At 56.5% G+C, this 24,907-nt stretch overlaps 1 protein-coding gene across 1 annotated transcript; it reads left to right on the forward strand.

The window, feature by feature from the left end:
• Positions 1–4,735: 4,735 nt before the first annotated feature.
• On the forward strand, positions 4,736–24,758 carry LOC143164691 (relaxin receptor 1-like). The gene is made up of 18 exons (XM_076347610.1): positions 4,736–4,825; positions 10,975–11,121; positions 11,909–11,998; positions 12,110–12,215; positions 12,815–12,886; positions 13,780–13,851; positions 14,271–14,342; positions 15,562–15,633; positions 17,499–17,573; positions 17,837–17,908; positions 20,167–20,238; positions 20,429–20,500; positions 20,835–20,906; positions 21,015–21,086; positions 22,518–22,747; positions 23,141–23,551; positions 24,007–24,222; positions 24,571–24,758. The coding sequence occupies exons 1-18, from the start codon at positions 4,777–4,779 to the stop codon at positions 24,756–24,758; spliced, it is 2,160 nt and encodes a 719-aa protein (XP_076203725.1). The 5' UTR covers positions 4,736–4,776.
• The last annotated feature ends 149 nt before the right edge of the window (positions 24,759–24,907 follow it).

Here is a 24,907-nt window from a genome sequence, read left to right on the forward strand (position 1 = left end):
CAGCCCGGGGAGGACTTGGCAGGTTAAGGTGAGGCTGCTGCCGGAGCCCGGGCTGCTGGGCTGGATAAGGCCCCGCTTTGCTCCAGGCAGCTCTGGCAAGGAAGGGAAGGGCAGCTTCGCATCTCTGTGCGTGGATCTGCTGCTCCGCTCCCATTTCCTATCTGTGCTTTCAAAGATTATAAGGAAGAAGAAAACGAAAAATAATCTAAATATCACCACAAAACCCACTTTCTACTCCTCTTGGTATTTTTTTATTTTCATGACAGTTTTTTCAAAGCAGTGCAGCCTCCAAGTTTGGGGAACAGGGACTGCAGCAGCAGCTGCTGGCGGTAGCCAGGCAAGACAAATCCAGACGTGCCTGCTGGAGGACAGGCCACGTGCAGGAAGGAAAGTCCAGGGCACGGCATCTTTTTAGGGCAGGAGGGAGCCGGGATTATTTACAGGTGAATCAGAGCAACTGCAGGTTGCAGTATTTCATCACAGACCAGCTTTGCAGAGAAAGGAGTGGTGCTCTACCTGCTGCCCCTGTTCCCAGGGAGTATCGGATGCTGCCTCTAATTCTCCCTTTGCAGTTTCACATGAAGTCATTAATTTCCGCTTATCTGACACAAAGTTGTTTCTGGGAGCTGTTAACTGGTCCATATTAGAGAAGCGGACAGGGCGATGTGTGTGTAGATGGAGTGTCCAGGGGGAAGATCGTGTACAAATGTGTGCATGGTTAATTATTACTGTGTTTTCTTATAGTTCAGCAGGGAAAGGATTCTCCTGCCCATTTGCCTGTTACTTGGCAGGCTCTCAAACCTGTGACCTTCTTCTTCCCTGTCCTCTTCTGCCAGCTAATAAATGAATTTTTTGGAGGAAGGTGTTTTCAAGTTCACTGCCTCTAGCTCTTCTTCGCTGTTAATATGGTTGATAATGGGATTGAACTTTGCCCAGGTTCCATTTTTACCTTTCAAAGTACCAGTTAAAGTTGTATTTTCTCTGATTTGCCCTCTTCTCCATCTCCTTTCTGCCTGGAGGGTTAGATCCAAAGACAGAAGAGGAATGCAGAGACCTGCCGAGGTGCCACCCCACTGGGAGCTGCAGAAGGATAATCTGTGGTTTTAAGTGGGCTGATCCCTCGGGAGTCCTGCTGCCTGCTGGGACCACTCATTGCCCTGCGGCACGTGTGGCAAGCCCTTCTCCAGGCTGGGTGCAGGGAGCCCGGCCCGAGGGGAGCCGTGCCCGTCAAGGGGTGTCAATCCAGCGCTGGCGGGACAGGGAGCACTGCACAAGCTTGCAGCGTTTTCTCTTATTCGTAAATGAACACGTTTGCCAAAAACGTCCTGCCACCAGGGTCAGGCGGTAAAGATGCATTAATTTCTTTCTTGTCCTTGAACCAGATGATGCCTGTTCAGCAGGGATGCTGAAACCATCGTGCCTGTTGATGCGACTGCTGCACCAGGTGGGCGGCACAGGCTTTGCACGGAGAACTGCAGAGAAGATTTAATCAGGACTGAAATGCATGCTTCCAGCATCTTGCCTGGCTGCAGACGTCATCCGGGTCTGGTTAATCCTTCATGTCTCACCAGCACTGCCCCAGTCCTGCAGGTTTTTTGGTCCGTCTGAAGTCAGTTGTGCAGAAGGGCTGTTGGCACAGGATGCCGCTGCGGAGGGTCCCTCCACCACCTCCTCCAAAGACAGGAGCGGAGCCTGTGCCTGGCTGGTGAGGCATCGGTAGGAGAGGGAGAGAGATGCTGGGCAGCACCAGAGACTACACCCACAAGCCAGGCATGTTTCAAAGGCTGCTCTGAGTTTAGCTCTGAGGATTCAGAGCTTTGCCTGGAACCACTTGCAGTTCAGGCACAACGCTGCCGCTGGCTCTGGTATACTCATGTTTGGACGGGAGGGGAAACTGCCTGCCCCTTCATCAGGGGGGTGAGGATGGGAAGATGGGTGGGAAGAGGCTGCTGACTTAGGTAAGGATGGATCAGCTTTACATCTGCCGCCTCTGCCTCAGCCCGCACCTCCAGAGGCAATTTCTCCAGCTGATGAGCATATTTCTGTATTATAACACTGAACCATGGCTGTTCTGCTGAGCTCAGCATCCCGCTTCCCAGGCTGGGAGCAAGGCAGCAGGCTGTGACTGTTGTTAGATGGATGAACAAACCCAGTAATGGCCCCAGACTAACAATTTCATCCGAACGATCGAGTCCCACAGCAGCCAGATCGACTGCCTTGACGAAGGCAGGCGCTGCCCGTGCCTGGCCGAGAGCAGAGCCGGGTGTGCGGGGCGTTGCACACCCAGCTGACATCAACCTGCCCAATGCCCATGGGAGAACGGAGCTGGTCCGTGACGTGCAGCTCGTGGCTTCAGACACAGGCAGAGACTCACCTCAAACGGAGGGGGGGGGGGGAAGCACCAGAGAAGTCAGGCCTGAGTGAGAACCAAGGGATTTGGCACGAGGAATTATCCCAGTGGAAAACAAAGTAAAAGGGAAAAGCTGGCCTGGTTTGCTTCAGAAGTAACGTTATCCAGGGAGATGGCAAAGACAGCTCCGGCGGGGAAGGCGCTGTGCGTGGCTGTGCCGAAGCGAAGACTGCCCGGCAGATGACTGCAGAGCTCTGTGGAGCAGTTATGCTTTTAAAATCCCGGGATATAAATTTATGCCACGCAATTGCACAAGTCCTCTCCGAGTCCCTTGGGGCTCTGTATCATAATGTATTGCTGGGCTTCACAGCCTGGAGATTTAATGCATGCGGGGAAGCGTCCAACGCCCGTACATCATCTGGGTAGTTGGTGGGAGGCATGTCCCCGAGAGCTGGAAGAACATTGCTGCCAAAGGGCGGAAATTTTTTGGCCCATTAACAAAGCTCACGTTAAGAAATACAAACTTGGTGTAAAGATGCTGACAGCCTGCAGGAACGTGGGGGAAGAAAGCTGAAAGGCTCTGAGAGCACACAAGGTTGGTCAAGGGCCAGAGCGTAGAACGGGCCGTGGAGATGCCCCAGAGCGGTGCAAGAACAGCAAGTTGGATGAAGAGCAATGAAGTGTGGGGTGTATATAAGACAGGATGGGGGGGATGGAGGGAGGTGGCGGCGGGAGGGAAGGCTGCATTTCTAGAACCCTGTTTCCTTCAACGTGGAGGAAAGGGGCATCGGTACCGATGACAACCAGGAATAGGGATAGAAACAGTTGTTGGGTTGTTTTAGAAACATCAAGTTTATTGATAAGCTTTAAATGTGTTAGTGGGAATGTGCAAATAAAAGGGGGGATATGTATGTCATTTAATCCCACATACTTATGTCTTCAGGTCGAGGAGAGGTGGGACAGTAGGTCCTGTGACCTGAGTAAAGATTTGCTTTCCAGCAGCAGGGGAGGGGTTAAATTTTTACAGATTTTCTGGACTTGTGACAAGCCTTTGGAAATGCTGGGGAAAGGAGACTCCAAGGAGACCCATACTCACTGTGCAGATGGTCTGGGAGCCAAGCACGGACAGCAAAGCCGTGGTAGGGGTTTGCTCTCTGGCTGGGACCACCTCTCCTCCCTCCTGCTCCCCAGCTGTGAAACACTGATTCCTCTCCCTCCTCCGGGCTTGGGCCAATTTGAGCCTGAGAAGCTGTTTCATTGATGAGGCTCCCCCTCCCGTGCTTACCACCGTCCTGGTCTGTGGGGTTTCCATGAAGCACGAGGAGCTGAGGAAGGGCTGCCCCCGCGTCCGGCAGCCTGCAAAAGGGGCGGCTGTGCCACCACTCGTCCCTGGCCGCTTCGCAGTCACCGATGGGCACAGCCAGGCTGCTGGGGACAGCCCGCGCAGCGGGAGGACGTGTGCCCAGGGTGGGCTGCACAACACCCCTCTTCTCCTCCTCTCTGCTCATCCCCGGAGTGCTCCAGGGTGTGCACGGTGGGGTCTGGGAGGGGCGGGTGAGGCAAAGGGACAGGGAGGGAGTCCCAGGCAGCGTGGGGATGGGGACAGGGAGACCACAGCACCAGTGGGGAGAGAGGGAGGCCCCTGCCCCTACCTGCAGCCCGCCCGGACCCCAGCCCACAAAGTCTGAGTACCCAGATGCGTGCTCAGATGAAGGCTCAGGGGTGGTGTCTGCCTTGTCCCTGTTGGGGCTGTGTCCCTGCGCTGGGATGGTTGACCGGGGCACGTAGTGCAGGGATGGGACGGAGATCCCTGTGGATGCCACCGCTGGGTCGTGTCCATCTGGCCACCAGACACAGGCGGGTGCAGGTACTGACTGCAAGTCCAGCAGAGGGCCCTCTCAGGGAGGAAGCATCCTTCCTCCTCCTCCTCCTTCTTCTCCTCCTCTTTCTCCTCCTCCTTCTCCTCCCCAGGCTGGCCCTGGGCTCCCCTGGGGCGTGCACCCCAGGGTGCACCACACTGCCCCCGAGGTGGGGAGCGCGGGCAAAGGGCTGCACCCTCCTGGCGAAGGACTGGATTCATTTCCTTCTCTTCTTCTTCCCTCACCACACACATCCCCTCGCTGCGTTTTACGTGCGGAGTCCCACGCAGGCTGCGAGGTGCTGCGGATGTGCCCAACTGCTCCTGCACCGGCGCCTTTCCCGGGACGGCGATGGAGGCACGGCGCCTGGCTTCCCGGGGACCAGTGACAACCTGTAGCATCCCTGGTGTGTGCGCTCCCGGGAGACATCGGTGCCTTCGTGTACATTAGCAGGAGAGGACGCGCAGCATCTCCACATTGCCCTTCCCTCCTCCCTCTGCCACCCAGCAGCCCAGACCGTTTCTAAGCCTTTTGGGGACGGGGACTGCCCTGCCAGCGGCTACCGACATGAGGCTGCTCCTGATCATTCTGCCATCTCTTTTCTACGCTGCTACAAGTAAGTGGCTGTCTTCGCAGGTCACATCATCCAAAGTGGGGAGGAAATCAGGCCATTTGACTGGGATGTTGGGGGGGGGGGGGCGCGTTGCGGAGAATTTTATAGTGGAATGTCGATACAGATCCTGGCACGTGGCACAGGGAAGCTGGCTGCCTGAAAACAGCCGTGCTCCGCCGAGAAAGTGCTGTCCTGTGAAGAGAGTTTGTGTGCCTGGTAACACAGCTCTCTGCGCTGCTTGCTGTTCGCTTTTCCGGGCACCTGCGTTACCTGTAAAACCAGAGGTAGCTGCAAATTGTGATTCTGCCTTTTATTCAAGAGAAGAGAGCGCGAGCACGGGAGTGGAGGGGGAGCAGATGCAGCCGCCACGCCGATGTTACCGTCTGAAAGGCGAGGGAGCGGTGGACAGAAACCAGATTGAAAAGTGACACTTTTTGCTGGAAGTTAGGAAGGGGGGTGGGGTGGGTGGCAGTAGCTCTGCGCTATTTCCATTTTACTCTGATTTGTTGTGGTTTACTTTTGTGGATGGCAATGCAAGCTGTTCCCTCCCTGCCTGCCCTGTGGGAGAGCGGGGGGGTTAAACCTCTCTCTCCAGTCAAACAGTTAATTGTTTGTGTCTCCTTTAGAGCGGTTTGCTTTAGGTGCAGCTCAACCCACCTTGGTATGGGAAATGTAAGGGGAATTGTGTGCGGTGTGCCGTGAGAAGGGGGTTGCAGTCCTGGGCGGGGGGCAGCGGGGATGCATCGTGGTGCAGAGAACCTGGGCACTAGAGACAAACGGGACGGGCAATGCATCCCCCCCGGCCACGTCCTGCAGCTCCAGGACTTTGCTGGCAGAACTTACACGGTTTCTTTGCAGACAGAGGCAATGCGGACCGAAGGCATGTTTCATTCAGCCCGTTAGTTTTTAGAGAATTTGGTCACGGCTGTTTTCTTGGCGGTGCGTGGGCTTCGTTTACAATCCTGGGTGGCCCTCGTGAAAAGTCGAGGCAGATGCTGAGGTTAAACCCGGCTACATTTGGCCGCCTCCTCTGGCTGTGCTTCCTTCTGTGGCCCTGCAAAGCCGGGGCAGGAAGGTCCCCACGGCAGCACAGTGCCCGTGCCCACCCTGTCCCACATCTGCCAGGGAACGTCCGTTTATCTAATAGGCTGCATTGTCCGAAAATCACCGGTTTTCTCAGAGTTTTGCCTTGCCTGAAACACACACTTTTCCTCTGGTTTTTTGTGGGTATTTTTTTTATTTCACCCTCTCCTCTCTGGTCTCAGGTTGTTCTCTGATTTCTGTCCTGCACAATCCCTGGTTTCTCTAGCCCTGAGAGGGGGTTAATGCAGAATGAGGTCCTGTGGAAAGCATCGGTTTGGCTGGGAATCTGGGGCTTGAGCGTCATTCCTGAAAAAAAAAGAAGCTATCTGTGTTTATATATATAAATATATATCTGTATAAACTCTTCTCCCTTAGTATTTACATAGCTCCATATGCGGATATGCTCTCTGCAATAGGGATCTGGAGGCCCTGGAAAGGTTCCTGTTGCCTTCTGTGGGTCCTACATAAATTCAGACTAAGAAAACAGCCAGAAACCTGCATGGCATGACAGCATGCAACAGAGAGCCTCCCTGGGTAACTAGAAAGGGAACCGGAACAGGGAAAAATCCCTCTGGAGGGACTTGAGCTCAGGTCTGAGGGCTGGGGTGAGACCCGTTTCCATTCGCAGGACTTGGAGAGGGTAAGGGACGCGCTTCCTTCCGCGGGGCTGCAAGAGGGCAAGAGCCAGGGGTCTTGTATTATCCCCGCCCCCCCCCCCCCCCCCCGGTTTGTGTTTTCTTACTCTTTTATCACCCAAAACACTGGCTTAAGGAGACACATTTTTCCTTACAAGCCCAGCCCCTCGCCAGCTGCCGCCTCTGCTGCCTTCAAGGGCAGGACCCAACGGCACCTCCAAAATCTCATTTCTCCTGCCACCATTCCGACCTCTTTTAAGAGGTTTCCCATTTGGACGATTTGCAGTGGGACACCCTTAATTGCCCTTAATCTTTGTCCATGTTTCAATTCACTGGTTAGGTGTTTATCTTGCAGGGATCCTCCAGAGCTGTGCGAAAGCACAGCTCCCAGCCAGCATCAGCGGGGACAGGCCGGCGGAGATAGCAACCGAGGGAGCAGCAGGGCCACCGTGGGTGTGCTTAAAACACACACGCATGAAAGCACATTAAATAGGTCAGCAAACTTGCTTCTTGGCAGGTTGGCTCGACCCCAGTGCATGGTCCTCCAGGCAGACTGAAGGCTGTCTCCAGGAGTGCTTGGGAATCTCTTTGCACTGGCTGCAGCACGGCAGGAGCTGCCCCTGCACTGAACACCAACATTTCCCAGTGCATTTTGCATGCGGGATGCTGCGAGGGAGTTAGCTGGTCCCCACACACATGCTCACGGGGGTCATGAGCAAATACCAGCTCTCCTGCACTAGCCGGAGCCCTCCCGGTGTTGCACCCATGGGCTGTGGCAGGGTCCTGTGCAGCTCCCGTGCAGTGCTCAGCAGCACTCGCTGTGAGCACCCACGGGGAGGTCTCGTGTTGAGGAGCAGCTTCCAGCTTCCCGCAGGTACTCCACACTGATATACAGCACAGACTTGAGCTGTTTTGACACAAACGTCTTTTTATCCAGTTTTTCGCACATGCTTTTATTATTGGGTGTGATCTGCCAGCATGAGGTATTTTTAATAAACATGGTAAAACTCTTTTACGGAAGCATTAACACTCAACGGTTCTATTAGAAATAAACTTACACTTAAACTTGGCTCAAATTTTTATTGTATTCACTGCCTCGGAGAAACAGGTGCTTAGGAAAATCAAAAGGAGCAGTCACACATGATGAGTTTGCATTTGTCCATCTTGCAATGCATGAATTTGTTAGAGCGATTGCTTGTTGTGCATGCCCTCTACGAGATATTCACGTACCAGAGCTTTCCACTGGTCTTTATGCCCTCCTTGGATGGGTGTCCTTGCTCAGTTGCTGATTCACACCCGCCCGAGCCTCCGGTGACCGATCTCGACCTGCTGGCAGAGAGCGACTCCACGGGCACCAGCCCCACTCCTTGTAAAGCCTTTTTTTGTACACTGCTGCGGTGCTGGTTTTAGTGTATAAAACCAAATCTTGCAAAATCAATTCCCCTTCCAGCTCAGGTATAACTAACAGGTAGAAGTAAAAGATGGATTTTCTCTTTTTCCCCACATCCCCCCCCAGTTTTCGGCAGCAGCCCAGCCCTGTTCAGTCTGACCGCCCAGGAAGAGGTGGCGTGAGTCACGTCGCTGCTGGAGGAGACGCCTCCGAGCGAGGTGTTATTCCAGGCACCGGCTTCATTCCAGGTGAATCGTTTCATGCTGATGGTGACACTTCTGCTGCTTCCCAGCAGGATGGAGGTTGGCACCTGGGAAGCCCTATTCATTTTGGAGCAATGCAAGCAGGGAAGGCCACGCACAGTGTCATGCACAGCTGGTAGAGCCTTGCACCACGCGCCTCCAGGAGCCCGTGCCAGGGAGCAACGTTGGCTGGCTCCATCCAAGGGCACTGCCTACCCTTTTCTCACTCTCCCTGTTGTATTTCCATAACACCCCCCACCCTGTTCCAAAGCTGATGTAATCTGGAGAGCACCAGCCCTAACCACACCCCCCTGAGCTTTGGGTGGACCAAAATTTGTTCTTTACGAGTAAGAAACCGCAGTGCTAAGCAACTTGCCCATCGTCATGCAGGAGATCTCTGTCTGTGTCTATCCTCTTGGAGAGGTTTTGGCTTCATAAAGCAGAATCACGCCTAGAAGTATTTAAAGTCACTGAGACTCTGTGCTTAACGAGAGGTCTTGGACGAGGCTGTCCAGTAACGAGCCGCCCCTGGGCAAATTCCCCGGGAAATGCCACTGGAGCAGGAGCAGGAGCTGCCCGCGCTGCCTGTACCACTCACCGGAGAGAAACGGCCACGTGCCAGCTCATGTCTTCCTTCTTTCAGACACACGTAACATCGTCGTGGCGTTTGCAGGCTGGGAGGGGAAGACCTCCAGGCACACGCAGCAGCCCTCACCCGCATCCCCGGTGGCCTGTCTGTCACAGCCTCGACTCGTGTCTGTTGTGTTAGCAGAAGAAAATAGATGTTCTTGCTCCCAGCTAAAGGAACAAAAGATCATGTGTAAATGAATTTTCAGTGATAAATTTTTGCAACATTTAATAGCGGATATGCTGTTTTATGTCCCAGGCAGGCAGTAATTCGTTTGACAGTTGTTACGCGTTTCAGTGTTCTGCAGTAGCACATCTGATACCCCTGTGGGTTTAGACACATCTAATACAAAAGTATAGCCACAAGCATTTATAAAAATCTAAAATTACCTCTTGGTTTGCGAAAAGACTAGTCAAAGGCAGGCACTTCCAAAACAGAGCTCTCTGGAAGTCCGATGTACTATACAAGCTGTACCAAGGCTACAACCCAGATTTTTTCCTTTGGGGTAAAGGGGACATGGCCCTTTCTGACAGCACGGAGCCCCTGGCACAGGAGCTGCCTTGCAGGCTCGGGTCAGCCCAAGGGGTCCCCGGCCAGGGAGGGAGAGCTGCCCCCTGCCAGCTCCCATGCGCTGGCGGGGGGCACAGCCTCCTCCCGGGCAGAGAAACAGCTCAGCCTTCAAAACCTTACAGAAATGGAGTTTCCCTTCGTGCCGCAGGCTGCCCCGTGGCTGGGGCATGGGGTCCCGGCTGATTCAAGGTGGGACACGAAGAGGAGCAATAGCATGGGTCTGTTAAAAATGTCACTTGGACCCGCTTTATGGCTTCAAGGGGACAGAGATCCCTTCCAGAGGTGTTTGGGATGGCTCCAGTTTTCAGGGAAGTTTTATGGAGCCACAATAGACTCTGTTCCAAATCTTAAAACACTGAATCATGTTGGTTAAATCCATCAAGGTTTGTGTGGATTTGGAGTCCTTGCTTTCCCCAGAACAAACACCCCAGATGCGTCAGTAAACCCCGGGGAAGGCTTGCAGGACCCCTGGCCGGTCAGAGATGTCCAGGCAGGGATTCAGGCAGTGCACGCTGTTTATGTCTAGCTCAGCCAGCTCTTGCAGAAAGCGGGGATATTTCTAGTGTAATGGAAAACTTCCTCAGGTCCAGGCACGACCTGTCTGCAGGAAAACCCCACCAATGTGGACGGGGCACCCGTGGTTCGGCTGCCGGGCCGGTCGGAGGGGACCGTGTCCGCGCGATGCTGCCCACCGGGGCATTGCGGATCCCCACCGGTCACCCCTGCATCCTATCCATTCCCGCATCACGCCGCAATGCTTGCTGATGGGATGGTTAACGGGGGGGGGGGGGGGTGAGTGAGGCAAAGTGCTTTTAATTATAGCATGAACATTAGCAATTAATAGCCTGGCAGTTGGAGAAAATCCTGAGCGACAAGCTGGACCCCCCCAGGCCGTGTTCCCCCGCTGCCTGACGGCTGCCACTTCCCAGGGCCCTGATCAAAGCGGGCTGTGGAAGCGTTTAGCTGGATCTGAAGCATGCCTCTGCCATGGATAATTGCACGATATTAACGAACAGGGCCCTGCAGCTGGCTATCTTTGATGGCTCTGAGGGAAAGGGCTCAGCAAAAGGGGAGCCGGAGCTGCCAAGACAGCTTTGCACCCGGGGACAGGGCTCTGCCTTGGGGACGGGGGTGGCGGGGGGGCTGGGAAGGAGGCATGGGGAGGAGGGATGGGGTGGCTGGTTTGTTGGGGCTCTCCATTTCCATGCACTCCTCAGCAGAACTGCCTCTGCCCAGGTCTCCTGGCTTCAGGGCAGCATTTTGCCAGCTAAAAGTCCTCTGAAAGCGAGGGTTTGGGTCCTTCTTTTCCCCTGGGGCACACTTGTGCCTCCTCAGTGGTCTCCAGCACCCCGTCAGCTCACGCTTGCTCCGGCCGGAGCGCGGTCTTGCAGGGCACCCGTGTGGTGATGCTGGTCCTCAGCAGCAGCGCAGGCACCCTTCAGCCCTCCAGCCTCGCTCTGCCCCAAAAGTCACGGGAGCTGGGCATAAAGCAGGATGTGGCCCCAGGAGCTCAGCACCTCGAAGGCAACAGCGCAGCATCTGCGAGGGGTCCGGGGGCAGGAGGTGCTGCCCCAGCGCTTGAGCATCTCCTCTTCTTTCGGCAGAGCCTCCTCTGATCCACTCCCAGCAGTACGGGCACGCGTGTCCCTTGGGGCAGTTTCCCTGCGGCAACCTCTCCGTCTGCCTGCCCCAGGCCCTGCACTGCAACGGGGAGGACGACTGCGACAACGGAGCCGACGAGGAGAACTGCGGTAGGCAGCAAGCCCCTCACAAAGAGGGATGCCCTCAGAGTGAATAACCACCGGACCTGGGAACACCAGGACCTGGGACCACGAGTGCATTAGAGCAGAGCTTGCTTTTCCCCCGGGAACCGTGAGGAATCCTGGATTTGCTCCATTATCCAGCCACTTCCCCAGCTCTTGCATTTGCACGCCATCCTGGCACAGTGGCCACGTGTGCCCCGGGGAGGAGCTCATCTGTCAGGGATTCTCCCGGGCTGGGGTGCAGGAAAACCCTCATTGCTACAAGGCTGGGGCAGTTATTTCTGGGCCGTGGTGGAAAGGCAGAGGAGCCGAGGGGCTCTGCACTATCAGTCAGGACACGTGGGTTCAGCAGATTTAAAGACACAAAATTAGTTCCTTTTTTTGCACAATACACAGTGCCGTTGTGGAGCTCCTTGCTCAGGGATGCTGAGTCTAAGAGTGTAAATGAGTTGGAGACTGGACAAATTCATACCCTCTGGGAGCTGGTTAACTGAGTGGCTTGGATGCAGCATCTGGCTCAGGAAATCCTTAAAGCGGGCTAGGTGGGATGCTAGAAATAGAGGAAAGAAAATTTTATTGTGACTGCACTCGGAGACATGCCACGGGGCTGGATGAACCCCTGTTCTGCCCCGGTACAGCTGTGGGGCTGGAGCCAGGCCTCAGGCTTCGTGCGATCCAGCACCCTCTCCCGAGGCTGCCAGGGTTTTGCTCCACACCGATGTCCGTGCGCGGCAGCCGGTGCCTCTGACGGTGATCCCCGCTCTCTGCCCTGCAGTGGATGACAGCGGCTGGCTGCAGATCTTGGGTGACATGCTGGCTGCGAGGAGCAGCCGGGTGGCGGTGGAAGACGAGGGTGACGCCTGCTGTAAGCCGTCTTCCCCGGGGCCGGGCATCCTTCCCCACCCTGCGGGTCTCCCCCGCCCCGCACGGGCCCCCTGTGCCCTCCCTTCAGCGCGTCCCCTCTGCTTGCCCGCAGGGCTGGAGGTCTTCCCAGAGCAGTGCCGGTGCTGGGGAAGGGCTGTAGACTGCACCGAGCGGGACCTCGCCACTGTCCCCTGGGTCTCCTCCAATGTGACCAGGATGTGAGTAGCAGTGGGTGCATGCACCCCTCTCCCCCGGGAGAGGCACGAGCAGCGCGTGCACTGCCACCCGGCAGGAGAACAAGCTTAGAAGGAAGGAAATACAATCCCTGGCTTTTACTTGTTCTCCCTGGATCCAAAAAAGCAAAGAGGCCTTTCCGTGCCAACAGACTCCTCTTTGCTGAGCTTCAGCTGCTCACTGCAACCCTCCCACAAGCCACATTGAGCTGGGAGCAGGGAACGGCCGGATCCTGCCGGGGGTGAGGACTGGGGAGCCTGCCTTCACTGCCAAGCCTCCAACCGAGATGCACAGGGTTGGAGACTGTCGGCAAGGTCTAGGCCTGGGGTGCCCTTTGCACACAAAAAGCAAGGGCTAGGGAGGGAGGAGAGTGTGAAAAAACTCCTCTGCAGCAAATAAGGCCTGCAGAGTGAGAGGGCAATTAGCAATGTGGTGTTAATGAACAGCAGCTGCCTTGCATTTTGTTTGTATTGCTCAGGAAGAAGAGGGTCTAGTCTTCACTGTTCTCCTTTGCTAAAGGCCTGTCCTCTGTCCTAGTCTGCTGGCCCTGGGCTTGATTTTCGTCCTTCTGTTTTCCTGCTAGGGACCTGAAGAAAAATAAAATCCCTTCTCTGCTGGACAATGAGTTTGGCAGGTACAGGAGTCTGAAGAAGCTGTGAGTATCGCCTTTCTTCATCCTGCTCTCTGGCTGGCTTGTATAAAAGGGGAGAGCAGTGGATGCGCAGGTCGGCAGCGGTGAGGCCATGTGTAGAGGGATAAGTGTGTGCACTTGTTGGGATAGCTTTGTCCGGGACAGCGCACTCTGACGGGACACTACGTTTGTCCAGACAGCAGCTTTTTCATCTCCTGGGGCCCGTGGTGCCCACTGAAGTCAGCAGGCGCCTGCTGCAGGCATTGCAAGCTCCTGACACGCTGCCGGCACCGTGCCGCTCCCGACGGGTGGGCGAGCAGGTCGCGGAGCAGCGCCCGTGTTGGCTGATAACCGCCCCGTGTGCACGGCGGCGTGAAATGCCTCATGAGCGAGCTGTCCTGCTCTGGAGAGCTCGGACCCTTTGGTCGCTCAGCCCATCACCTTTCTAGGCTGCTGCACCGGAGAGTTCAGGGAGGGACCCAGCGGGTCACTCCCCAGGGGTGACGGGGAGAGGGGTGTTTGCTCTCGTGGGTGGGACGGCAGCTTCGTATGGCAATAACCATGTGAAACAGCTCACAGCAGCCGCTTGTGACTGTCAGGCACCTGTACTTTCAGCTTCCTTCCCTTTGCATGGAGTAAATGAGGCAGAGAGGGAAAACAGCCTCTCTAGGGTCGCCTGAGACAAGGAGCCCCTGGCAGAGCAGGGGCTGCAGCCTGGACCTCCATCCCCAAGCACTACCGGGGACAGCCGGCCCGTGATGCTGGGCAGGCAGCAGCCAGTCCTGCGAGCCGTGTGGCTGGTGTCCTGCAGATGTGGGCACATCCCTCTCTTCCCTAGGGACCACAGACCCTGAGAATCCCTTAGAAAACATACTTCTTCAATCTCTTTGCTGTTCTGTGTTTTTTTTTTTAAATAGGTTTTTGCAAAACAACAAGATCCGGTTGATCTCACCCAAAGCCTTTGCTGGACTTTCTCAGCTTAAAATGTTGTGAGTAAAGGTGTCAGCGTTACGGGGCCCTGGGGAGGGGAGCCCTGGGACGGACACAGTCCTCGGCTCCTCTTGGCATGAAGGCTCACAGCACAGCCGGCTCGAGGCCAGGTTCTGAGCCCTTTTTCTTGCTCCTGCAAGAGCCAGTATCGAGCATGCTTTAAGCTGGAGTTGCGTGTATTTTGGGTGAAAGTGGAGCAGAGCAGAGGCATTTCCCCTCCTACAAACATGGCTGTTCCCATCTCCACGTTATCCGGCCTGAGCTGGGATCCTGCGTTTGAGCTGCTGCTAAGGGAGATGGTGCCACGGGCACCCAAAGCCAGGGGCCACGGGCAGCTCAGGAAGAACAGCTTTAGCAAAAGGGGGTTTAATCGGCAGCGGTGTCTGAGGTTCGCTCTCCTCCTCTGCACTGGTTCCAGGTTCCTCAGCCACAACAGGATCACGCAGCTGAAGCCCCGGGTTTTTGAGGACCTGCATCGCCTCGAGTGGCTGTGAGTTCCTCTGCCAGTCCCAACAGCATCAGAATATGTGACTGATCCCGGCTCTTGCATTTACCGTCATTTCACTTCCTGGGGGAGCGGGGAAGTGGGCATGATGGCTTCAGGCTCTCTGCGGTAACGTGCCCATGCTGGGGGCCGTGGTGGCGATGGGTGCCATGCCCGGCTGGGTCTCCACCTCCCTGCCTTCCCCACCAGCCCTGGGGGCCAGGGCACACTTGGCCTCTGCTGCGGCTCTTTTATGAAACTCCTGTTTGAGTTTCCCTCCCCTGTTACTGGGGTCAGATTTAGCACAGACTGGACGTGGTCTTGTCCGAAATCTCGTTATGGCTGGCTGGTCCCCATCGTTGTGCTGTGCTCCCCTTGATGGTCCAGAGCAGCAGCGGCAGGGCACGGTGATGGGCTTCGTGCAGAGACAGCCTCAGCTCCTGGGCTGGAGCATCGGAGGCTTGTGTATAAAAGGCTTTAAGCACACTGTTAAACACGGAGATTTGCAGCTCCATCACCTTGAAAAATACACACCTAAATTGAAAGTACAGCTAATATCCTTCCCGTCTGTTTATTCTCAAAGGCTCTCTTTGATCTGGGCCCATGCGGTGTGTGGTTTTACACACGGAGCTTATAAAGGTTTTGCTACAGATAAGAAACCATAAAGGCCACTTTACAAGACGGTTCATTCCTGTTCTGCGTTTGCAAAAGCAGCTCGGGCAGGTCTGCCACCCGCCCAGGCTACCCTCCTCTTACTTGCTGTGGGACCAGCGCAGTTATTCCTTAAATCAAAAAGGGAAAAACAGAAGGATGAGCAGCTCACGGAGGGTGGTCTGTGGTACAAATAAGCCAGAGGACTTTTGAGAAGCCAAGCACAGCCCTGAATTCCCCAAATGGTTTCTAATTTATCTTTACTTCACAGCAGAAGAGAGGAAAAATCCAACAGACCCTGACTGTGAAGGAATCCAGACCCTGCAGCTGGATCTAATGCTTCAGCCAGGGTTGCCAGGGCAGGATTGAAAGGGGGGGAAAGGGCTTCGGAGGGAGGCAGCCCCCCACCTGGGGGCGGGTGTCCATGGAAGCTTGCAGGGGAGAAGGCACAGAGCCCCCTCCAGCCAGGGCAGCATGAGTGCTAAATGTGGGGGCTTCCCCCTGCCAGGAGAGTCCCACTGCCTCCTCACCCTCTCCGGGTCCCCTCGTCTCACTTCTCCCCTTCTCCTTCCAGGATGCTGGACAACAACAGGATTGCCACGATCGTCCCCGCAACATTTGCAGAGCTGAAGTCTCTGTATTTCCTGTAAGTAGTGGGGGGGGCAGCCCTCCGCGGGGTTTGGGGGGACCCTGCTCCTGTGGGTGTCTGTCTGGTACCTCCTGCACCCCTTCTCCAGGCAGCTTCTAGCCTTTTTTGGGGCAAGTCAAGGACACTGTGGCTTCCTCGCCCTCCCTGGGGCACGAGGGGTGACAGTACAAGGGAGATGTCTGTCTCGCTCCCATTTCCAGGAGCTGCAGGGGATGCCTGACTTGGCAGGGGGAACCACTTTGCTGGTGCTGCTGCTTCTCTGTGCCATCTCCTGCTCTCAGCACACTCTACTTAAAATCAGGGTTATTGCTTTTGCTTGGGACAGGGACAGACATGTCCCTGGGGAGTCTGGCCTGAGCAGAGCCTCAGCACTTACTGATGAGCGGGATGGGTAGCAGTGCCTGTGGTTTGGGTCGCTGATTGTTTTCCTTGAGTCAGCGACTGCAAACAGGATCCGATGCTTTCCCAAACTACTGCCCCTCTGCTGGGTGTTTTCAGACCAGGTCATCTCGAGCCAGGGGGTTTTTAAGGTCCAGCCATTTCCAAGATGGACGTACAGGATAACAAATTTGCTTTAACCACCATAAAAACAATTTTGCAATCGCTGTAAGATGACTTTAACACCTTCTCCGTAGTCCAGAATACAGATCGGAAACCCTGGCAGCAGCCTGAAGTCAGCGTTAGGGGAGAAGTTTTGGCTGCTACAGTGGAAAAAACACGTGTGTGTGTGTGAGTGCGCAGGCGCACATACGTATTCACGTACATCTGACCATGTTTTAAGCTGTGTTCCCTGGGTGTACACCTGCAAGGAGAGTGCTTCAGCCACGGCTGCTGATCCGGGCTCACACCATCTCTGCTGGAGATGTAACCACTGGAGTTTGCTGTAAAAGCCTGAAAGCTGGTTTTGGGGGTGTGCAGGACTCGGGTAACGGCTGTACCTGAGGACGGGGGGAGCCATCAGCACGGGGAGGACTGAGGGCAGCTGGGGCTGGCAGCACGCTTGGGGAAGAGGGGCTGTGACTCCGGGATTTTGCTCCTCTGCAAAACCTGGGTAGCACTTGGCGTCCAGAGACCTGTCCCCGCTGTGTCCCAGGAGGAGGATCCATGTGGGCTGTGGGGGACAGCCCTGGGGGGACGGAGCTCCCCTCAGCCATGCGTTCCCACATTGCAGGCAGTAGCGCCGCTCCGCTCGGTGACGTACTCTGCTTATCCTTCTGCATTTTTGTTAGAAAATCAAATAAACTAAAACTGCAGTCACGGAATGTGCAGTGAGGAACAGTGTGCACATAGGCATCTGCAAAAGTGCTGGGAAAAACACCAGCAGGAGTTCAGGCTATAAATTTGCCTTTACTCGCTGTCACTCTGGGGTCACTTGCTGCTGCTTTCATGCACTGCTCTCCTGGTGACGTGCCCATCACAGCACGGGAGAGCATCTCCCGCATCCACTAAACGTGCCCTCTATCGTCACCTTTACATCTTTCCCAAAGAAGGTGAATGAAGCTGGGCACTGCCATTAACAGCTGCGTGTGCCAGGCCTTTGCCCGGGGCGGTGGCAGCTGAACTTGCTCTGTGGTTTTGTGTGGCTGTGGCTGCTCTGCCGGGGTATGTGGAAGCCGGTGCAGCCGCAGCCATGCTGCTCTGGGCTGGCTGCTGGAGGCACCACCGGCCCTGAGCTCGTCCCCGGGTATCTGCGCGAGCAGCCCACGCAGTCCCCCCAGGTGAGGCCGTGGACCAGCAGAAAGCCCTCACAACACACTGCATGGTCCAGGAGCAGCAGCAGGACCGTATCCGTGCAAAGGGTTGTGTTCCCAGGCAGATATATGGTGCTGTGACCCCGTTTGTCCTTATTGCCTCCCGGCCAGGTACATGCTGAACAACTCTTTGACTCAAATACCCAACGCCTCCCTCTGCACAGAAATGCCGAAGCTCAGCTGGCTGTGAGTACCCTGCCTGCCGGCAGCGAGGCCGGGCTGCCTGCGGGGTGGGCAGGGGCTGCTCCCGCTCCCCAGCCAGGCTCCTGGAGCAGAGAAGGGGTGGAAAGGGCTGGGAGCATCCCACAGGGGATGGGGGTGAGGTGGGGCAAGCAGGAGCTAAGGCAGCTGGTGGAGAAGGAGCAGATCGTGCTGGGCAGCCCCCAAGCACGGCGGGTATGGGGTGGGGAGAGCCCAGGGAAGCAGCAGCCACAATTGCCTTTCTGCAGGGAGCTGGAAGGGAACAGGATCCGGGCGGTGCACAGGGCTGTCTTCCAGGAGTGCCACCACTTCACGGTGCTGTGAGTACCTCAGGGGCTCAGCCGTGGCCCCCACTTGCTGGTGGAGACCCTGTCTCTTTGTGGGTGCATGGAGGGAGGAGGCGGGGATAGCCAGCACTTGGCTGGGCCCCCTGTTTCCCACTGATCTCAGCTAGGTAAGGGGCTGCTGTCTCGCATTTAGTGGTTTCAGCCCACATCTCTATACAGTGCATCAGCAGTGCAGTCAGCTTCATTAATTTTGTAGGGACTTGATCAGGGGCCCTAGAGCCTTTTCCAGGGGCTCTGTGCTGGAGGATGGCTAACCCTGGGTTAGGGAGCTGGTGGGCTTGTCCCAGCACCCTGTCACCAGCCCGTGGGGGCTGATCAAATCAAATGGGGACCTTCTTCAGCTGGGAGATAGTGGCAGGACACGGCATGGAAAAAGCTTCCTATGGGGTGTGGATACCAGAGCTTGCAGCCAGCCCAGACCCTTCCACTGGCGTCCAAATCTAGTTTTCCTGCACATGACGGTCATATATCTCCCAAAGAGATATATACGGCCCCAGGAGCCCCAGGAGATAAGGACAGGAGAGTTGTGCACTGTGCAGATGTTATCTACGAGCACAAAGCTACCAGTGGCCACAGGGTGGTAGCAGGAGAGCAGAAGTGGGAAGGGGAGCCAAACCACCCTCCTAGAGGATTGGCAATCATGGTTACCGGGAGCACTGGGCATGCATTGCAGGACCCTGTGCCAGTGCTGCCGGATCAGAGTAAGCAAATAAATCCAGGGCTTTTCTGGACAGTAGCTGATATGGGGCTGGGGTGGGATCATCTCCAGCAGGAGCTGCTCTCCCCTCTCCTTCCCCAGACTTCATTTTCCTGCAAGGCACAGCAGAGTATGCCTCTGCCCTGAATGCGGCAGCAGCCCCATGCAGGAGCAGGCTACGCAGCAGGTAGCAGCAGAGTGGAGGCATTGAGTGCTCCGGTCTCACAGCAGCTCCCTCCTCTCGCATGTTCTGCAAAATGCTCTTCAACTCCCTGCAGCTCCCAACGGAGGTCCCAGCAGGTAATAGAGATGCCGAGCAGCGCATTTGAAAGGCCGCTCCGGCAGGGCAGTGTCGCACCCCGTGCCCACCTCGTGGTCCCTGGCCGGGCAGTGAAGAGCAGCTGTCCCAGGCTGGCCCATGGAGAGGTGGAGATGCAGATGGGGTGAAGATCCCCTTTGCAGTTTACCTGGCAGTCCCTGAGGACCGATCTTGGTCCTCCTCTGACGACTGCCCCCACACAATGATGTCGCTGAGGATGAGCGCTTTGGAAAGCTCTGCTGTGACTTTCCAGCCAAAGGTTGCTGCATAAAGATGCTGGCCCCCCTCCTGCCTTTCTTGGAGAAGCCCCAACAGGCATTAAATCACCAAAATGTACACCACTACATTTTTTTCCTCCAGCGAGAGCTGCCCGCAGACTCCTGTGCCGGGTGGGTGAGCCGCCCTGCCATCCACCCTTCCTCCCACAGCCAAGCCAGTTGGCTTTGATCAGCAGCGTGTTTCCCGGGGCTGTTATGGCAGTGCCATGGAAACATCCGTACGGGCAAGACAGACGGCGTAAACACGCCCAGCTGGTGGCACCAGCGCAGGAGACAGCTTTGCGAGCAGAGGCAGCAGATGAGACAGGGGCTTGTGTTCAGGCTCTGTGGGATGAGCCATCCTGGCCGGTCTCCCCCATCTCCCCCATCCCGTCCAGCCACACCATGAGCCATGCTAGAGCGGGCTGCCCTGGTCAGGGTCTGAGCTCGGCAGAGCCCGGCTGCATGATGTGAACCTCTGCCAAGGACCACCGTCCCCGGGCCATGGCAGTCACAGGGTGTCCCAGCACCTTCAAGCATGTACCATCCCGCAGGGCTCTGCTCCTGCTGCAGAGGAGGATATATGACCTCTGAAACCGTTTGTGTTTCTTGGTGCACCATTCTGGGTTTTTACTTCTGAGCCCTTTAACCACCTCTGCTCATCTTCCACGCTTCTGATGGGCTCATCTGTGAGCTGTGGGCTTGTGTGAGATGGAGCCTTGCACCTGAGAGCTGGGCTCTGGCTTAGACCTTCCTCACAGTGGCAGAGCATTGCTGGAGGTGATGGTTGTGGCTCAGTGCGTTTGGGAGGGACGCGGCAGGGCTGGGTGCACCCTGTGGGTGAGCCCCGTGCAGCACCAGCACCCCTCGCAGCCAGTCTGGAGGTCGGACGATGCTCCCGAAGGGTGTGTGGGGCTGTGCCGTACCCACACTCTCTCTCCCCTTCCTTCTCCTCCAGGATCCTGCGCAGAAACAAACTCAGGTGGATCCAAGATGGGACATTTTCCCGGCTGAACAGGCTGGTGGAGCTGTAAGTTTCCAGCCATCGCCTGCCCTGACCCCCTCTCTCCCGCAGGCAGGGGCTGTGCTGGGGGCAGGGGTGGGGGCCTTGCTTGGCACCCCGCTCTGCCCCCTGCCCAGGGCACCTCGCTGCTCAGCAACCCCAGGTGCAAGGCTTGGTGCCCTCAACCACTTCTCAAACACGGCTCTCCTTCGCACAGCGACCTGTCGTCCAACAGACTAGACCAGCTCCCCTCCTCTCTATTTAATGGCCTGGCTCAGCTCCAGCAGCTGTGAGTACTGGGGCTGCACCTGCCCCCCCCCCATGAGTGATGGGGGGGCCCTGCAGGACCCCTGCACCCCCTGCATCATGTTGGGTGGATGTCTTTGCTGCACGGTCTGTTCGCTCACCAGAGCCACGGTGGCCCCAACAGGACAGGCTCCCTCCTGGCAGGTCTGCCTGCAGCATGGTGCCATCACAGACCCCCTGTTTCGGGGCTGTGGACCTGTCCCGGGGGAATGGGGAGTGCTGGAAAAAGCCATAGAAAGACACCCCTTTGCCCTTGCTTCCAGCTACTCCAGTAGCTTCCAGGTGAGAAAAACACCAAAGGCTTGTCTCTTGTTCAGGAATATTTCCTACAATCCCTTGAAAGAGATCTTCCCCGGCCAGTTTGAGAGCCTGCCCCAGCTACGGTCTCTGTGAGTCCTGCAACATCCCCAACCCTACAGCACTGCCTCCGCCTGCGGCGGCCCCAAACCCAGCCCGGGGCCGCCCACAGCATCCCCTGCACTGGTTTCCTTTTGCAGGAGCTTGGAAGGGCTGGAGATCCCCAACATCCACAACCTGACCTTCCAGAAGCTGACCAACCTCTCCCACATGTGAGTTGGGGGGGGGTGGGGGGGGAGTGGGTGGGTGCTGCTGCCCCAGCACCTGTGCCTGGGGGTGCTGGGTGCGGGGAGGGAAACCGGTTCACTCCCACACCCATGAGCAAGTTATTTCAGCCCACTGGAAGCCCCCGAGCATGATGATACTGTTTAAATCCCCCTGGGGCAAGAGGGTCTGTCCTAGCTGGGCCTTACTTAGGGCAAGGGGAGCATTTTGCCCATGCGAAGGGAGCAGTTTGCAGAGCCACGGGTGCCCCAGAGCGATCTGCATTTCTGAAGGTGCACATCACGCAGGTGACGTGGGCAAGGTAGACTCTGTCAGGCCAAGGCATGCTAGGCTGTGTGCTGAGAGCTGTGGTTGAGTAATGCCATCAGAGGTCCTTTTGCTTGGGTCTGAGATAATGACCCAAGAACTCCAGAGACGTGCAGATAGACAGGCTGGACAGGCATCGCACACAGGGTGGAAACAGGAGTGCGCAGCCAGCTGTGAGTGCTTCAGCTTCTCTTTGGAAGGAGAAAAAAAAAATCATTAATTTTCTCCAGATGCACATTTTAAAGTACCTGTAATGAAAGACAACTGTACATCTTCCTTTCTGTAATTGGTCTGTTTGCACTATAAATATGGTACATTTTTCTACCTGACTTGCTAATAAGCAATCATTTTCTCTCCTTTTAGCTATAATTAAGCAGAAATAAGCCTCGCATTGCAGTTTTGTAGTCATTTTCTAATGTAGAGTTTTGCTAAGCTTATATGGGTTGGCTTTTATAAGGCTTGAAAAGATTAATCGGAAATAATATGCAGGGGAAAAAATGTGAATCCCTGTAATGGAACTTGAAGGATTTTAATAAGGGATTGATTTTTAAATGTTAGTTTGTGAGAATCGTGGGTTGGAGGAAAACACTCTTGTATTTATCAGTTGACAGTGCTGAATAGTGGCAGATTTAAGAGCGTGCCTGGGTTACATGATCCAAAAAGCACTGGGGTGCTTTTAGCCGGTTTTGCAAAGGCTTCGGGGTGTTGCTTATTTGGTGTCCAAAACCAGCTGCAGTGCTGTGCAAATGGGGAGCCCCCTCGCTCAGCTCCGTCACACTCTGTCCCCTGCAGATCCCAGCCCCGGGTGCTGTTGCAGGGAGCATCGTCCTGTCCCTGCTCCCACCCCGCGTTGCTACTGCCTCCTTCCTCCCCCTAACCTCCCCATCTCCCTTCCCCTGGTCTGTGTAAGTCCCCAGACTCTTGGCTAGTGAGGTGGGGGGGCTCTTCTCCACCCAGACAGGGGAAAAATGTGGACGAGGGGCTGGAGGGAGCTGGTGGGGGCAGGCAGAGTGCAGGGTGCGGGGCAGGGGGGACTGTGCATGCCGGACCATGTTTGCTCCTAGTCCTAGTGGCAGCCAGGAAACCTTCCTCCCCCCTCCCCGCCCTGACAGCTACTTCAAGAAGTTCCAGTACTGCCGCTATGCACCCCACGTGCGCAGCTGCAAGCCCAACACCGACGGCATCTCCTCCTTTGAGAACCTCCTGGCCAACGTCATCCTGCGCGTCTTCGTCTGGGTCATCGCCTGCCTCACCTGCTTCGGCAACCTCTTCGTCATCTGCATGCGGTCCTTCATCGTCACGGAGAACAGCCAGCACACCATGGCCATCAAGTCCCTGTGCTGTGAGCTGGGTGGCAGAGGGGCAGGGACCGGTGGGGGGGCGCAGAGGAAACCTGGGGCGGATGAGCTGCCACCAGCATCTACCGAGGGAGGAGCTGTCTAGCTGATGCCAGCCCTCCCCAGTGCAGCCAGGGCCCCTTCGCTGCCCATTTTTCCCTTTGTGCTGACGGCAGATGGGTTTCTGGGCATTCCTCTGTGCCTGGGGCATCTCAGCCCCTGCCCTCAGGTCTGTGCTCACAGGCAGCAGCAGGCAGCTCTTTTTTATATATATATATATATGCATAAATCCAAAGGCTGCCCAGCTCTATGATGGCTTTATGGCCGTGGCATTAGTGCAAAGGGCTACATTTGCCCACTGGTGCTTTTTTCTCACTGTACCTTGTCTCCCCTCCCAGGTGCAGATGGCCTGATGGGCATCTACCTCTTCGTCATCGGAGCCTTTGACCTCAAGTACTCGGGCGAATTCAACAAGCACGCCCAGGGCTGGATGGGCAGCCTCCAGTGCCAGCTGGTGGGCAGCCTGGCCATGCTGTCCTCTGAGGTGTCAGTCCTGCTGCTGACCTACATGACCCTGGAGAAATACTTCTCTATTGCTTTCCCGTTCAGCCACCACAGAGCCGGCAAGAAGCAGACCATCTCGGTGCTAGCAGCCATCTGGCTTCTGGGCTTCTCCCTCAGCATCATCCCCCTATGGTGTAAGGAGTCCTTTGGGAACTACTACGGGAGGAACGGGGTGTGCTTCCCGTTGCAGTCCGACCTGGGTGAGCGGCCCAGTGCCCGGGGCTACTCCGCCACCATCTACCTGGGTAAGGCCACCTTGGGACTTGGGACCCGGGGATGGGGACGATGTGGGGCAGGACGGGCTTCCCTGGTGGGAGTGGGGCTGCTCAGCCCAGCTGGCCCCTCCGGGGCGCCATGAGAGCCTGCACTGCCTCTGTTAGCGGGATGTCTGACTTTATGGGGCACTGCCATCCTGCTGGGACCCTGTAAGACGGGGGTGCCAGCTCTGCCCTCTGTCCCGGGGTGGGGAGGGTCCCTGCTCCAGCCTGGTGCTGTGCCCAGCTTCACCCCAGAGCTGGCCAAGGCCATGGGCATTGCTGGGCTAAGGCCGGATTCAGGACTAGCCGGGGCTGCTGAGATGTCTCTGCCCCCTCTAGTGATAAAAGCAGGAGTCGTCCTGCTGCCGCCAGTCACGCCGCCGATCCCAGCTCACGAGGTTTGCACTTTGGCTACGCTCAAAGTGAGATTTCTTCTTCTCCAGGCTTGAATCTCGCAGCCTTCATCACCATCGTCTTTGCTTACTCTGGCATGTTTTACTCCATCCACATCACTGCGTCCAAAACAGCGGAGAGAGGCGTCTGCTCCCGGGAAGTCACCATCGCAAAGCGGTTCTTCTTCATCGTCTTCACTGATGCTCTCTGCTGGATACCCATCTTCCTCCTCAAGCTGCTCTCCCTGCTGCAGGTGGAAATACCAGGTGAACCCCCATTCCCCGCAAGGCCCTGAAGCGGAGCCCACCGCTGGCTGCTGCTCGCCATGAGTCCCTGGGTCGGGGACCCCTCCATGTAGGTGCTGCTGAGTTTGGTGCTCTCTTCACCCACGCACGGGCTGCAAGGGGAGACAGGCAGCGTTACTGGTTTCCCTGGGCCCCTACCTCTCCCCAGGGAGCAGAAGTCTTGACCCCCCCATGGGGGGCTGCCCTTCCAGCCATGAGCCCACAAATGGCATCACCCCTCTTTGTTGCGTGGGCTGGAGCAGGTGGGTTCCCCCTGGGCAGGGGACAGCCCCCCCTCCGCTGCCTAATGTCGTGTCCTTGTTGGCACAGGCACCATCACCTCTTGGGTGGTCATCTTCATTCTGCCCATCAACAGCGCCCTGAATCCCATCCTCTACACCATCACCACCGCCTCCTTCCAGGAGAAGGTGAAGGGCTGTTTGCAGACCAAGCAGCTGGAGCTGCACGAGTCCCACAAGAGCTTTGCCCTGGTGACACTGCAGGGCAGCAGCGCCTGACCCTCCCCGGCAGCACAAGGGTGCCCGTGGCTCCCCAGCCTGCCAGGCACTACCTCCAGCTCCGCAGCCCCACAGGAAAGCGCATGGCTCAGCTCTGGGATGCTCCTGTGTTGGAGAACCGCTAAGCATGAAGGTTTCCTCATCAGCCA

The sequence above is a fragment of the Aptenodytes patagonicus genome, chromosome 9 (genome assembly GCF_965638725.1).
Source record: "Aptenodytes patagonicus chromosome 9, bAptPat1.pri.cur, whole genome shotgun sequence".
Lineage (NCBI taxonomy): Eukaryota > Metazoa > Chordata > Aves > Sphenisciformes > Spheniscidae > Aptenodytes > Aptenodytes patagonicus.

Bases quoted from the DNA above. Each gene is read 5' to 3' on its own strand.
- LOC143164691 (XM_076347610.1), top strand. From the start codon at position 4,777: ATGAGGCTGCTCCTGATCATTCTGCCATCTCTTTTCTACGCTGCTACA. The intron at 11,122-11,908 runs GTAGGCAGCAAG...TCTGCCCTGCAG, and splicing joins AGCCGACGAGGAGAACTGCG to TGGATGACAGCGGCTGGCTG. The intron at 17,574-17,836 runs GTGAGTACCCTG...GCCTTTCTGCAG, and splicing joins ATGCCGAAGCTCAGCTGGCT to GGAGCTGGAAGGGAACAGGA.